At 62.5% G+C, this 11941-nt stretch overlaps 1 protein-coding gene across 1 annotated transcript in view; it reads left to right on the top strand.

The window, feature by feature from the left end:
- The window catches only part of MAST3 (microtubule associated serine/threonine kinase 3), a 38739-nt gene extending 27742 nt beyond the window's left edge, over positions 1–10997 (top strand). The window contains exons 16-28 of the mRNA XM_045299250.1: positions 1559–1704; positions 1825–1990; positions 2208–2309; positions 3014–3136; positions 3857–3966; positions 5584–5720; positions 6113–6342; positions 6724–6930; positions 7230–7459; positions 7742–7864; positions 8522–8658; positions 8758–8939; positions 9755–10997. Of these exons, the coding sequence (XP_045155185.1) occupies positions 1559–1704; positions 1825–1990; positions 2208–2309; positions 3014–3136; positions 3857–3966; positions 5584–5720; positions 6113–6342; positions 6724–6930; positions 7230–7459; positions 7742–7864; positions 8522–8658; positions 8758–8939; positions 9755–10287 (2426 nt within the window). The 3' untranslated portion in view covers positions 10288–10997. The remainder of the gene's footprint in view (positions 1–1558; positions 1705–1824; positions 1991–2207; positions 2310–3013; positions 3137–3856; positions 3967–5583; positions 5721–6112; positions 6343–6723; positions 6931–7229; positions 7460–7741; positions 7865–8521; positions 8659–8757; positions 8940–9754) is intronic.
- The last annotated feature ends 944 nt before the right edge of the window (positions 10998–11941 follow it).

Here is an 11941-nt window from a genome sequence, read left to right as displayed (position 1 = left end):
CTGGGAGTGGGCGAGGCCAGAGTAAGGGGCAGGGCCCAACTCGGCTGGGCTGCCAGGGGTCGAGCGAGGTTTAGTGAGTGGGCATGGGCTGAACATCTGGGTGGGGCCTTAGCGTGGGCTGGGCCTGGGGCGGGAGGTGAGGCTTGGCGCCTTTGGGTCTTAAGGCAGCTGGAGCAGGGCCTCAGGTGGATCCCAGAGAGGCTTTAGGGTGGAAGGGCCTGGAGAGGCATCATGGGCAAGGGGGTGGCGTGGGGGCTGAGGATGGCTGGGGTGTTTGGGAGAGGAGGTGGCAGGTCAGGTTAGAATTGGCTATGAGGGACACCACTGGCATCTTGGGCCACTGCTGGGGGAACCAGCTGACCTGGTGTGCAGGAGGAGAGGAGAGAGGCAGTGTGAGCACCTACTGTATGCAGAGGAAAGGCAAGGACCCTTCCCGGCACCTCAGAAGCCTGTGGTCAGGGAAGGAAGGGACCAGGCCCCCCGCATGGCTGTCAGTGAGCACAGGAATGTGCACCTAGGAGGCCCCTGCTGTATACAGGGCACGGGCCACCGGAGGAAGGGGGCGGGCATGCTTTGCGCCCCCCTGGCACTCCTGCCGTGCTGTCTCTGTCTGTGGCGGCAGGAGGCACACCTGAAAAGGTGACTTTTAAAGGTGGCATATGCCAGTCCGTCACTTGGCAAAATGTAATCAGGCTAAAGTCCGAGGGAGTCTGGTACGGCAGCATACACAGGAGGAACCCTGGGGGCGTGGTGGTTTTACGTGGTGCTGCCACAGGGTCCGCAGTTCAAAATCACCCGTGAGCGCTGTCTACTCCTGTCAAGAGTTCCGGCCTTGAGAAGCTCACAGAAGCAGGTCTGCCCTGTACCCCGGGGTCGCTGTGAGTCGGCACGGGCTTGGCGGGGCGGCGAGGCCGTGGCTTGTCTTTGGGACACAGCAGGCCTGTGCCCGTGTGAGGCGGGCAGGAGCAGCCCTTTATACAGTGGGCATCCAAGATAGGCCTGTTTTTCCAGAGGGAGGTCAGTCGTAGGTGCTCAGGAAGGGTGCGGCTTGCTGACGTGGACGCACCTGCTAGATGCGTGCACATGCACATACACTGTAAGCAGACCCGGCAGGACTGGGTTCTCAGAAAGTGCATTGTGCACAGAGGAGCACACACTGGAAGCCCAGTTGTCACTGAGTGTACACACACACATACACACACACACACACACACACACCGGGCGGCCGGCCCCACGGAGGTCGGGGTACAGGCTGTGCTCAGGCAGGCTTTCAGGGGCTCCTTTCTCAAGAGTAGCTGCAGACCTTTCTTCCGAGAATCCTTCTGGTGGGCTCAAACCGCCAGCCTCCTGGTTAGCAGCCAAGCACATGGCCTGTGTGCATACTGTGGGACTCCCACATCCACAGGGAGGTGCCCAGTACCACCAGCAGATGCACCCAGTAGGGACCCAGAGCTGTTTGCTCTGTCACGTGGTCACTACCGAAGGCCCTTTGGTTCTGTGGATCCAGTTCGGGCCAGGTCAGGCGTGCCTCGGTTTCCCAGCCTTGAGTGCCCCCCACCCCCTGCCCACAGCCTACTCATCACCTCGCTCGGCCACATCAAGCTGACGGACTTCGGCCTGTCCAAGATCGGACTCATGAGCATGGCCACTAACCTCTACGAGGACCACATTGAGAAGGACGCGCGGGAGTTCCTGGACAAGCAGGTGTGCTGGCGGGAGGGCAGGTGGGCGGGGCAGGGAAGGCCCGGGCGTGTCCCGTCCCTTCTCAGCACTGCACCTCCCCGCTGCTGCCCTGGCCTCAGTGCCCCTGTGCCGCCGCCCTAGGTGTGTGGGACGCCAGAGTACATCGCGCCCGAAGTCATCTTCCGCCAGGGCTACGGGAAGCCGGTGGACTGGTGGGCCATGGGCGTCGTCCTCTACGAGTTCCTGGTGGGCTGCGTGCCCTTCTTTGGGGACACCCCTGAGGAGCTCTTCGGCCAGGTTGTCAGTGGTACGTCCCCTCCCCTGGCCCTGGGTTTGAGTCTCGGCCCCACTGTGGCCCTGTGCAGAAAGGAGCAGTCCCACGTAGGGATGGGGTAGCCAGGACCGACCGCAGGCGGATAGGGAGCTGTCCTGCGGAAGGAGCAGGGGTTGTGGGCCGGCGGGGAGTGCAGGAGGGAGAGTTGCTGGGGTGGTAGGAAGATGGGTCCTGTCCTACCTCATTCCAGATGAGATCATGTGGCCAGAAGGGGAGGAGGCCCTGCCAGCAGACGCCCAGGACCTCATCACGAGGCTGCTCCGGCAGAGCCCCCTGGACCGTTTGGGCACTGGTATGTGGGTGTGGTCAGGACCAAGGGCAGGGTGGCCTAGGGACTGGGTTGCACAGCAACTGTACTAGAGAGGCTGCACAGAGGAGCGGGCTTGCAGGTGATGGGGTTTCAAAGGAAGCGTAGAAGTTCAGCAGGCATAAAAGAAGGAAGAGCGGGGGCGTCACACAGAGTGGTGAGGCTGTGTGGGTCCCTGGAGCTCCGAGACGTCCAGGGACTGTGTCCTGAGGTCCTTCGAGGCCCAGTGGATCTTGCCATCCCAGCTTCCCCAGCACCTGGTGAACGGCGACGGGACGATTCGGCCATGAACACAGCTGCCTTTCACACACCACCGTGGGGCAGCTTGACCAGGGGGGAGGGAGGGAGGGTGGGGCTGGCTGACGTTGCCCACAGGCAGCGCCTGCTCCCGTGAGCCTGTGGAACTGACCTAGGAAGACCCCCCCTGCCCCAGCCTCGGGTTTCTTGGGGCAGGAAGGCGGATGCGGGGCCAGGCTCAACAGAGGACCCTGCGGTCACTCTGCGGTCCTGGGGCTCCTCTTGGTGCTTGCCCAGGGCCACTGACTTCCCCTCATCTTCCCCTCCTGTCACATGTCTGGTTAGCAGGCCACTTGCTGGGGGCTGGGCAGGGCAGGGAGATAGCAGTGGGAGCAGCGGCAGCGGGTGTCGGAGGGGGGATGGGAGTTGAGGCCCAGCCGGTGTGTCCGCAGGCGGCACCCATGAGGTGAAGCAGCACCCCTTCTTCCGTGGCTTGGACTGGGCGGGACTCCTCCGCCACAAGGCCGAGTTTGTGCCGCAGCTGGAGGCCGAGGAGGACACCAGCTACTTCGACAGTGAGTGGGGGCCTTCGTGGGGGAGGCGCTGCCACCCTACGAGCCCCAGGGGTGGATGGGGGTGCCTTCCAGTGACCCCACCTCGCCTTGGCATCGTGCCTGGTCGAGCCTGGAGCCTCAGACTTCCTGAACTTTCCCAGAAGCTGGGTTCACGTCCGCCGTCTACCAGCTGGGATTTCCTGTGCCTCTGGGCAGAGACGTTCAAAGCCTGCCCCCTGCCCCCCCCACACACCCTGCATTGCAGAAGCAGAAATCGAGGCACCAGGTGTGGCCAACCCTGGGCCCTCCCACGGGTCAGCCTCCTGGGTTAGGCCCTGGTCGGGCAGAAAACCTAGGGTGCCCCCTGCCTGTCTGGGTCCCATCTGACACTGAGGGTGGGGCCTCCTTCGGGGTGTGGCGGATGGGCTCGGACAGGTTCACCTGTCCCCACTCAAAGCCAGATGCTGAGTGAACACTCTGGAACACAGCAGTTTCCAGAGCGGGCTGTGTTGCTTCCTGGGGTCCTGTCCAGTGTCCGGCCCTCTGGTTCCTCTGTGAAACAGGCCTTGTCTTTTGAGACCCATGTGGCTCTGGGTGTCCTGTGTTAAGGGTGAGGAAAGTGAGGGTCAGGGACAGGAAGCCCCCACTGGAGGTCCCCCAGCTCCTAGGGACACGGCTGGGATTTGGTCCCAGCTCGCGGTGGTCCCCACCTTAGGGCCTTTGTGTGTCCCCCTCCTGCAGCTCGCTCGGAGCGGTACCGCCACCTCGGCTCCGAGGACGACGAGACCAACGATGAGGAGTCGTCCACGGAGATCCCCCAGTTCTCCTCCTGTTCCCACCGGTTCAGCAAGGTGGGCACTCGGGGAAGGACGGCGGAGGTGGCGGCCCAACTTACTCCCCTTCGAACGCTGTCTGTTGGCAGCGATCACACGCACGTCGTGCAAAGCTGACCCTTTCAAAGGGGTCCGGGGCGGGCGGTGGGGGGGCGTTTGGCACCGTCATTTTGTGGGACCATCACCACTTCCATCGAGGTGGTGTAGGGGGGTTGGTTACACATCGGGAGTTCGCTGCCAAGATCGGGAGTTCGAAACCACCAGCTGCTTGGTGGGCTTCTACTCCCGCCAAGCGTGACCATCTTGGAAACTGACAGAGGCAGTTGTACTCTGCCCTATGGGGTCACCCGGAGTCGGACTCGCCTGGGTGGCCGTGAGTTTGGTGTGGGCGACCGCCTCTGTCTGGGTCCAGAGCATTCTCATCAGCCCGAAAGGGGGCCCTGGGCTCACCGGCAGTCACCCTCCCATCTCTCTGCTCCCCCACGCCTTTCCATAAAAGGCAGTCCTTATTCATCGCGGGGAGAAATGAAACCCAGGTGCCGGCCGCCGTGCCGAGCACAGTACCATACAGCTGTCCCAAAGGGACGTAGGGATACTGCGGGGACTCGCCAGACGTCTAGAAACGAGAGGCGCCCCTGCTGGTGGGGAGGAGGCCTTTGCCTGGGGGACGTTGAGTCTAGGCTACAGGTGGAGCACCTCTGAGAAGGCGACGGGGATCACTGTCTGAGCAGCGTGAGCAGCACCGTGGGGCACACGCACAGAATCCGTCTCGCTCCCGTGCTTGGTGGTGTGGCTTTCCGCCACAGCTGGCTGGGTCCAGCCTGACTCGGGGACCCTGTGGGTAACCCCGTGGAGCTGTGCTCCCAAGGGTCTTCGGGGACTCACTGTTGAGAGTAGATCGCCAGACCTTTCTGACAAGGCGCCCCGAGGGGCGGCGAGCGACCCCAGGCAGGAACTGCTCGTGCTGCGCATGGGCTCCTCCCTGGTTCCCTGAGCGAGTGGAATCCGCCCTGGGTCACCACGCGGGTCCGGCCCAGGTGTTTCACATAAATGCAGTCACACGAGATGTGCTGCTTAGTGTCAGGGGCACCTCACGGAAGCAGCTTCCTTTCGGGGCCCACCCCATTGCAGCATGGGTCCAAATTGGTTTCTTTAGTCTCTGGTGCCTCCAGACCATGTTTTGTTGATCTGATCATTGGTCGACGGCCACCTGGGCTATTTCTGTCTTTCGGCAAATTGGGACCAGCACCGCGATGCCTGCGGGTGTGATTTTGACCACCAAGCTTAACCGGAACATCTTTCCCATCTATAATGTGATCAGAACTCTGTCCTGTCTCCGGCAGGACCTCTTGGTTGGCTGTGGAAACACCCACCCACACACCCTCCCGCTGCACCCCCCAGCTGTGGTCTTGGTGACTGGGCCACCCTGACCCTCAGTTTCCTCGTCTGGGTATGACTTAGAGAGACGGCTCTTGGGGGATGTGGTGAGCGGGGGTTTAAGGAAGTGACTCACGTGGAAGCATCTGGCAAGGAGGACGCCGCATCACCGAGCTGCCTCTCACACACGGGTGTGGCCGGCGCCAGTGCCGGCGCTGTCCTTGTTGTTTTTAACGGTTATTTTTATTCTTCGCCCAGGTCTACAGCAGCTCCGAGTTCCTAGCCGTCCAGCCCGCCCCCACCTTCACAGAGAGAAGCTTCAGCGAGGACCGGGAGGAGGGCTGGGAGCGCAGCAGCGAGGGGGAGTCCAGTCGCCGGCTCAACACTGAAGTCCGGTGTGTAGGGGCAGGTCCACTTGCCAAGACTTGCTGGGCGGGAGGCGGAGCCACAAAGACGGGCCTTGGAGGGAGCTTCCCAGTGGCCCTGTAGAAGAGGGTCCAAAGGCCCTGCCGGGTCACGACCCGTCACCCTGTGCAGTGGCTTTCCCCGCGCACGTCTCCCTGCCTGGAAGGTCATCTGGCAATGAGCGGCTATTGGTGTGGCAACACCCAGGCCCTACAGCAATGATGTCTTTGAAAATGGGCGCTGAAATTGGGTCTTCACACCGATGTGGAGGGCAGCATGCAGGAGGCGGCACTCACCCAGGGAAGTGCCCGATAGCAGGCGCAGCCCGAGGTCTGGTGGGTGGCCTCTGGCGTGTGATGCGGGCATGGCCCTCTCCCTACAGCCTGCGGTCCTGGACGTCTTCTGGCTCCTCCAGCCACTCGTTGTCATCCCAGCCTGAGCGGGGACCCAGCCCGTCTCTCCTGGACACGATGCCCAAGTTTGCCTTCTCTTCAGAGGACGAAGCGACAGTTCTGGGCCCTGCCAGTACCGAGAGGCCCATCTTCATCCTGGGCGAACCTGACCCACCTCAGGCAGCCACCCCAGTGAAACCCAAGGCCTCCGGTCTTTCTGGTACGCGGGAGTGTCGGGACAGCTTCTTAGAAGAGGGGGTTTTTTGAGCAGGGTTTTCAAGGGTGAGTAGGAGTTCGCCAGGGAAGGCATTTGTTTTATCTAGCCGCCTCTGACCCTTTCCTATGTCACGGAGGCTTTGACAGGGAAAAGCCAGGGCCTCAGCTCTGTAGTCAGGACAGGAGGAAGGGAAGGGATGAGTTGGGGGATGGGGGTGGAGAGGGGCGAGGGTTCCTGGAGGTGGGTGACTTCCAGAGAGAGGAGGGGCATGCAGGAAAAGGGAACTATGGGGCAGAAACTGAGAGGCGGGACCGCACCTCCTCGGGACTCTGTGAGCTGGTCAGAGGCCCAGGCTGACCCCTGACCCCACTGCCCACCCCCCAGCCGACACGGCTGCCCTCAGCCAAGCCCGCCTGCGCAGCAACAGCATCGGCGCCCGACACTCCACACCCCGAGCCCCGGACTCCAGCCGGGGCCGCCGCCTCGGGGGCCCAAGAGACGCAGGACCCGAGAAGCCCCGGACCCCTGGCGGCGGTGGCCGAGTGCCCAAGTCGGCCTCGGTGTCCGCCTTGTCCCTCATCATCACGGCAGGTACCGCTGCACCCGGGAGTCCCACCCTTCTACCCCAAGCTCCACCCCACTAGATAGGTCGGCTTCTCTTGTGTGTTCACTGAGGGGGGGCAGGGGCTGCGCTACCCAGGGGCTTCTGGGGCCTCCTTGAGGCAGTGGCCTCAGGACTGAGCCCTGGGGACATGGGTGAGCTGGGGGAAGGGCGTTTCCAGTAGAGACCTGGTGGGTGCAAAGGCCCTGAGGCTGTAGAGCAGTGATGTGGTGGGAGGTGGGGCGGCCGGCTGGGGACCCGGCGTGGGAGTGACCGCTTGCTCCCACAGATGACGGCAGCAGTGGCGGCCCCCTCATGAGCCCCCTGTCCCCGCGCTCACTGTCCTCAAACCCGTCCTCCCGAGACTCCTCGCCCAGCCGAGACCCGTCGCCCGTGTGCGGCAGCCTACGGCCCCCCATCATCATCCACAGCTCGGGCAAGAAATATGGCTTCAGCCTGCGGGCCATCCGCGTCTACATGGGTGACAGTGATGTCTATACTGTGCACCACGTGGTCTGGGTAAGTGCCGGGAGCCCACGGGGGGTAGGGGTGGGGGGGTGCTGGGCGGGGACAATGCCCTCTTTCAGGACAGACTGCACCCCCTCTTGGAGACGGAGTGACTGTCGGGCTGTGGCGAGGGGTCCTTCTTCGCTCCTGGGAGGGCTTTCGTGTCCGCACTGCAGGCTGGCGCACTATGGCCGCGCCGGCTCCTCCCCCGGCTCCTCCCCACTGCTGCTCACTGAACAGCCCCAAGGTAGTGGCACGAAGGGCCCAGGCACTGAGTCATCCCGCCCCCTGCAGAGCGTGGAGGAGGGCAGCCCTGCCCAGGAAGCGGGCCTGCGAGCCGGGGATCTGGTCACCCACATCAACGGGGAGTCGGTGCTGGGGCTGGTGCACATGGACGTGGTGGAGCTGCTGCTGAAGGTGCCACTCTTAGTCCTGGGGCCCCCGGCCCACTGCCTTAAGCTCCATCCGCCTCCCGGCCCATCCCAGGGCTGTAGACCCCTGTCCACCCTTCCACTCACCTCGTGTCTTCCCAGCCCTGGACCTCCAGGCCTCCCTGCAACTTCCTCTCTGGTCCTCTAATATCCTCTCCATCATTAAGAACCCCAGTACCACTTTGGAGACTCCTGGAACCCCTTAACAAGCCCCTGATTGCTCACCTTTGGAGGGGATCCCAAGACCCCTTATTCGGATCCACCTGAGGACAACCCAGCCTCAGCTCCAGGTTCTCCCTGCCTGCCCACGCCACCCAGAGAGGCACACTGGGTCCCAACCCCCAGACCTGGTGGGCCAACCTCTTTGGCCCCTGGCATACCCCTCCAAGCCACCCCACCCTGGCCCTCCTTTCACCCACCCTGACTTTTAGGCCTGTGTGGGAGTGGGGGGCCTCCTGGGCTGTGGGTTGGAGAGGAGGGTGCAGGTGCGGGGTGCTGGCCCCGGGAGGGTGTGGCACTCGATGGTGGGTCACAGTCCAGGTCGGCGAGCGGGTGGCGGATCTTGGCTGGAGGCTCTGAGGGCGCCCTCCTCAGCGGGGAGGCTCGCAGGGACCCCACTCCACCCCTGGCCATCCCTCTGCAGAGCGGCAGCAAGATCGCGCTTCGGACCACGGCCCTGGAGAACACATCCATCAAGGTGGGGCCGGCCCGCAAGAACGTGGCCAAGGGCCGCATGGCCCGGCGCAGCAAGCGCAGCCGCCGGCGGGAGACACAGGATCGGTGCGTGGGGGCCCGGGGACCTGTGGCGTGAGCCGAGGCAGGGGCAGTCGGAGCCGGCCAGCCCCTTCCCTGACTCCAGGTTTTCTTGCCCGTCCCCAGGCGGAAGTCCCTGTTCAAGAAGATCTCGAAGCAGTCCTCTGTGCTACACACCAGCCGCAGCTTCTCGTCCGGCCTCCACCACTCCCTGTCCTCCAGTGAGAGCCTCCCCGGCTCGCCCACACACAGCCTCTCAGCGAGTCCCAGCACACCCTGCCGCAGTCCAGCCCCCGACGCTCCCACAGGTGGGTGTGCGTGTGCGTGTGCGTGTGCGTGTGCGTGAGCGTGTGTGTGTGTGTGTGTGTGTAGCCGCCCTGGAAGGGAGAACCGGGAGGGAGGAGAGAATAGAGGACCGAGCGAAGGAAGAACCCAGAGGCCTGGGAAGACTGGCCACGCTCCGAGAGTCCACTGCAAGGGAAGGGAAGGGTGTGCCCACCAGAGGGGACTGCATGCGCCCAGGAGATTAGGCAGAGCTGAAAGGGAAGCTGGGGGGCCCGAGGGGACGGGGCGCGTAGTGGGTGACCTAAGCCGTGCTTCCAACACCTGGGCCAAAGAGCTAGGCAGGGGTGATGGGGGGCCATGGAGGATGTGTGAGCTGGCCAGGGTCTGGCCATGGCTGACCATTGCAAAGATCCTTCTGGGCCAGGAGAGGGGGAGGCACTAAGCCAGACACAGACCCCAGGCCCTGGCTGCAAGGAGGGACCGAGACTCAGGAATCTCAGAGGGGAGGCAGAGACTTCCTGGAGGGAGGGGGCGTGGGAGCTGGGACTTTGACGGGTGAATAGGAGTTCACTAGATCAAAGTAGGAAGCCCTGGTGGTGTAGCTCCACCGGAAAAAGACAAGGCTTTCTACGCCTGTAAAGAGCTACAGGTCCAGGGTCACTATGAATCATCCTCAACTCATGGCAGGGTGGTTTTTGAGAGATCAAAGCTAGCAGAGTCAACAGGCCTAGGCAGACGACGGTGGCTGGAAAGTTTTGCCAGGTGTAATCAGTCCCAGGGCCTCAACTCTGGCTCGGGACAGAGGCAGGAAGCCCTGACCCACATCTGCCATCCACAGACACTGCATCCCCACCCAGCGCCTCCCCGAGCTCCAGCAGCCCAGCCTCTCCAGCCGCAGCCGGACACGCTCGCCCCAGCTCTCTGCATGGCCTGGCAGCCAAGCTGGGACCTCCTCGCCCCAAAGCCGGCCGCCGCAAGTCCACCAGCAGTATCCCGCCCTCCCCTCTGGCCTGCCCGCCTGTCCCCGCGCCCCCACCCCGTTCTCCCTCACCCCTGCCTGGGCACCCACTCACCCCTGCCCGCTCCCCGTGCCTGCGCCGGGGCCAGTCAGCCGACAAGCTGGGCACAGGTGAACGGCTGGACGGGGAGTCGGGGCGCCGTGGCCGCGGGCCGGAGGCCGAGCTGGTTGTCATGAGGCGCCTGCACCTGTCCGAGCGGCGGGACTCCTTCAAGAAGCAGGAGGCAGTGCAGGAGGTGAGCTTCGACGAACCTCCAGAAGAGGCCACTGGGCTGCCCCCCGCCGTGCCACAGATCGCAGTGGAGGGCGCCGAGGCCATGCCAGGAGCCCCCGGGCCCACAGGAAAGGACTGAGCCCTCCCGACCCCCGGGCCTCTCCTGGCCCTCGAGCCGCGTGGTATTTTTTGTGGTTCCATGTTTTTCCAGTCAAGCGACACTCTAGAGGAGACCGAGCTACCAGCCTGAGGCCTCCCTGGTTTTTGCTGGGTGGCAGAAACAACGGCATTTCACGTTCTGGTGCTGAATGGAGCCGTGGAGGCTGGGAGGCTGCCGAGGATGGCCTTGTAAATAGCAGCAAATCCCTGTGGTTAATTTATTACGTTTTATATTACCAGGCAGAGCTGGCCCGGGTGCTGGCAGTGGCCCCGGCCCCTGGGACCCTGTCTGCAGAGTCCCCACCTCCTGGGCCAAGGAGAAAGTACTATGGACAAATCACGTGTGTGTGTATTCCAGTTTTTCTGTATTTTTAAAAAAATGTTTGTGCGTGTTCCCTCCTCCTCCCCCCACCCAAGACCCACCAGTTTGAAGGGATTCCACTGAGCTTACCTGTCCCGACTCAGATAGGGCACGGGCTGGAGAGTTCCAACTTGCCTCTGAAACAAAGTGGATTCTGAAGGAGAACGGGCCTCCGATTCCACACTTTCACCTAGAGCTGGCAGCTAGGGTTTGGATGGATGAGTCGGCGTTCACCAAGTTCAGGCACAGGGACCAGCCACTCCACAGGCCAAACCCTACAGGGCAGCAGAACCGCCCCTGGGGGGTTCCGAAGCTGTTCCTCTCTAGGGAACAGAAAGCCTCCTCTTTCTCCCGCAGAGCGGCTGGTGGTTTCAAACTGCTGACCTCGCAGTTAGCAGCCCAACCTGTAAACCCACTACGACACCAGGAGAGGAATGTTGACCTAGCACAAGTTTCCGTATGTTTGAGGCCTTGAATGTAACTCCTTTTGGGAGGGAGGGGGTGCCCCTGATTCAGAGCCTTCCAGGGATAAAGTTCAAAGGAAAAATCTGACCGGGGGACAGCAAGACCACGTGTGACGTTCCGCTGGGCTGTGTGGCTCGGGGAAAGTGATGTTCCCACTCTGTGCCTGAGTTTGTGTTTACAAGACTTAAGTCCAGCGACTATTTATTAAGCACCTACTTTGTGCCAAGCACTTTTTTTCTCTCGTGGCTTCTCCCTTCCTTCGCCAGCCTTCAGAAGGCTGCAGGTGGCAGCAGCATCCTCATTTTACAGACAAGACAGCTGAGGCCTGGTGCCGGGCAGGGACTTGTCCCATGTGGCATAAGGGAGCCTCAGTCCGTCAGGCTCTGTTTGGCCATTGTCGTCGAGGGAGCTTGAATGCAGGGTCTGGTGGTAGATACACCAGATTCCAGCCCTGGCTCTGTTTCCTCATTGTAAGCAGCTGGTGACAAGGCTGTGCCCCATTTCATGAGGGCACTCTCCAGGCACTGCATCCCCCTCGCTGTTCCTGCCTCCCCCAGACCCCAGCCCAACACCATCAGGGGTTGGAGGCAGACAGAGGCTGTGCATGAGTGCCCCCCCTCCTGTCTGGGAGATGGCATGAATAAAAGCCTGTATTTACAGAAGGAGGTCTGGTGTCTTCATTTGGGAGTTAGAGAGGGGAGGGAAGAGTGGGGTGTGCTATGAGAACAGCCCTTGGCTCAGCAGAGTAAACCTAGCGCCCTTCCCCTCTTAGCTACAGTCCTATCATCCATGCAGCAAAACATTGTTG

The sequence above is a fragment of the Echinops telfairi genome, unplaced genomic scaffold, assembly GCF_000313985.2.
Source record: "Echinops telfairi isolate 266 unplaced genomic scaffold, ASM31398v2 ScPeMD7_7457;HRSCAF=8495, whole genome shotgun sequence".
Classification (NCBI taxonomy): domain Eukaryota; kingdom Metazoa; phylum Chordata; class Mammalia; order Afrosoricida; family Tenrecidae; genus Echinops; species Echinops telfairi.
This window is presented reverse-complemented; position numbering and strand designations above follow the sequence as displayed.